Source organism: Bison bison, unplaced genomic scaffold, assembly GCF_000754665.1.
Source record: "Bison bison bison isolate TAMUID 2011002044 unplaced genomic scaffold, Bison_UMD1.0 scf7180017864535, whole genome shotgun sequence".
Lineage (NCBI taxonomy): Eukaryota > Metazoa > Chordata > Mammalia > Artiodactyla > Bovidae > Bison > Bison bison.
In genome coordinates this window covers 9382306-9384174 of record NW_011495084.1, presented here as the reverse complement: position 1 = coordinate 9384174, position 1869 = coordinate 9382306, and the positions used below count along the sequence as shown (strand labels likewise).

General features: G+C 48.3%; 1 protein-coding gene across 1 annotated transcript in view; it reads right to left on the bottom strand.

The window, feature by feature from the left end:
- LOC104982618 (chromosome unknown open reading frame, human C12orf29) overlaps positions 1–420 on the bottom strand; it is a 10040-nt gene extending 9620 nt beyond the window's left edge. Inside the window, exon 1 of the mRNA XM_010832052.1 lies at positions 128–420. Coding sequence (XP_010830354.1) covers positions 128–217 — 90 coding nt within the window. The 5' untranslated portion in view covers positions 218–420. The remainder of the gene's footprint in view (positions 1–127) is intronic.
- Between the last annotated feature and the right edge of the window lie 1449 nt (positions 421–1869).

Below are 1869 nucleotides of genomic sequence, written 5' to 3'. Positions count from 1 at the left end.
GCAGAGAGACCCCCGGGCTGCAGCGCGGCTCTACCGCGCCTGGAAGCGCTCGCGGGTTCAAATGCAGCCCGCGTCGCGGGGAGGAACCCACCCGCGGCCGCCCCGCGGGCCCAGTGCTCCTTGGTACCTGATGCTCCCTTTTGGTGGAAGGCTCCTCTTTCACCTCCGTCACAAACACACACGGCATTTTCCGCTGCACCGACCCCAAGCGCCTCATGGTCGGTCCTCAAGCAGTGCTATTGGAGAGGGCCCTTCCGAGCAGCGCCGGGTCCTGACCAGGGGAGCGTTCAGAGCGGTCAGCCGCGTACTCAAGTCGCGAACACGCCGCGAGCTGGCCAGGTAGCACCGCTCCCCATTTCCCCGGTTCCGAGCGTAGGACGGGGACGCACGCCCGGAAACGGCCTCCTGGCCGCGGAGCCTTCTGGGAGTTGTAGTGCGGAAGCCGAGGTACCTTCGTGTGCGCTCTCGAGAGCGTCCCTCGGGGTTCTGATGACGGTGAAAATACAAAGATCCGTTTCTGGTTTTATCCGTTTCTGGTGTGTGTGTATTACTAGCCGATGATATTTATGAAAATTAAATGTTATCAAGCGATAAGTAATGAACTATTTCAGGTGGCTACTTAACATCATTTTGATGAAACAGATTTACTTGTTCCCTTTAATATTTTCCTGGGGAAAGCACTGTGCTGCTACTGCTAAGTCACTTCAGTCGTGTCCGACTCTGTGCGACCCCATAGACGGCAGCCCACCAGGCTCCACCGTCCCTGGGATTCTCCAGGCAAGAGTAGTGGAGTGGGGTGCCATTTCCTTCTCCAATGCATGAAAGGGAAAAGTGAAAGTGAAGTTGCTTAGTCGTGTCCGACTCTTGGCGACCCCATGGACTGCAGCCCACCAGGCTCCTCCGTCCATGGGATTTTCCAGGCCAAGAGTACTGGAGTGGGGTGCCATTGCCTTCTCCAGGAAAGCACTGTAGAAGCTTAGAAATATCCGGGGACATCTCAAAACGAAATGAAAAGTAATTTCCCAGGAAAAAATGTTAGAAAACGCTACAATTAAAATATCTGGGGCCAAAAAAAGAAAGAAAATTACCGTTTGGATTACGCCTTGTTGTGAGGCATCAGTTCGGTTTAGTTCAGTCGCTCAGTCGTGTACGATCATGCGACCCCACGGACTGCAGCACGCCAGGCCTCCCTGTCCATCACTGACTCCCAGAGTTTGCTCAAACTCATTGTAAGGCATAATATGGTCGAAGTTGGTTCTGGTGTTTTGTTTTGTTTTCCAGAGTGAGTGCAAAGTTTAGTATTAGACCAATTCCAAACCACTGGAATACCAACAACCAGATTTCAGTCTCATTTTTTTCATAGGAATCTCACTTACCTTAGTTAAGTATGAGCTCCAACAGAATGGCTTGAGTACTTGTCAGCAATCAACTGCAGAGCTAAAAACAGCTCTGACTTCTCAAAAGAATTTCGGAGGGTAAGTAATAACAATCAAACGGCTGAAAAAGTAAACTTTTAGTAATAGTACCCTTTCTCACTGAAGCAAGTAGTCCGGAATAGGGACTTTTGATTACTGCCATCTTTTAGGTGCTTTGACAAAGCCCGAGTCTCATTTCTATAGTTGTTTTATCTGTAGGCATCAAAGTTCCCAGCATTTTCCTGATTTAGCTCTCAGAAGATTAAACTACTGTATTACACTTGGAGGTATCTATGTATAAGGGAATTCCCAAAGAATAAAATATCCCTCAAAAAAAGTCACTGTTTTTTGATTGCTGGATTTAGAGGGGAGGGAGGGAAGAAGAGATCTGCCATACAAAAGTATTTACTTTTTCTTTTACTATCTTTGACTTTCTCATAGGAAAAATAAATAA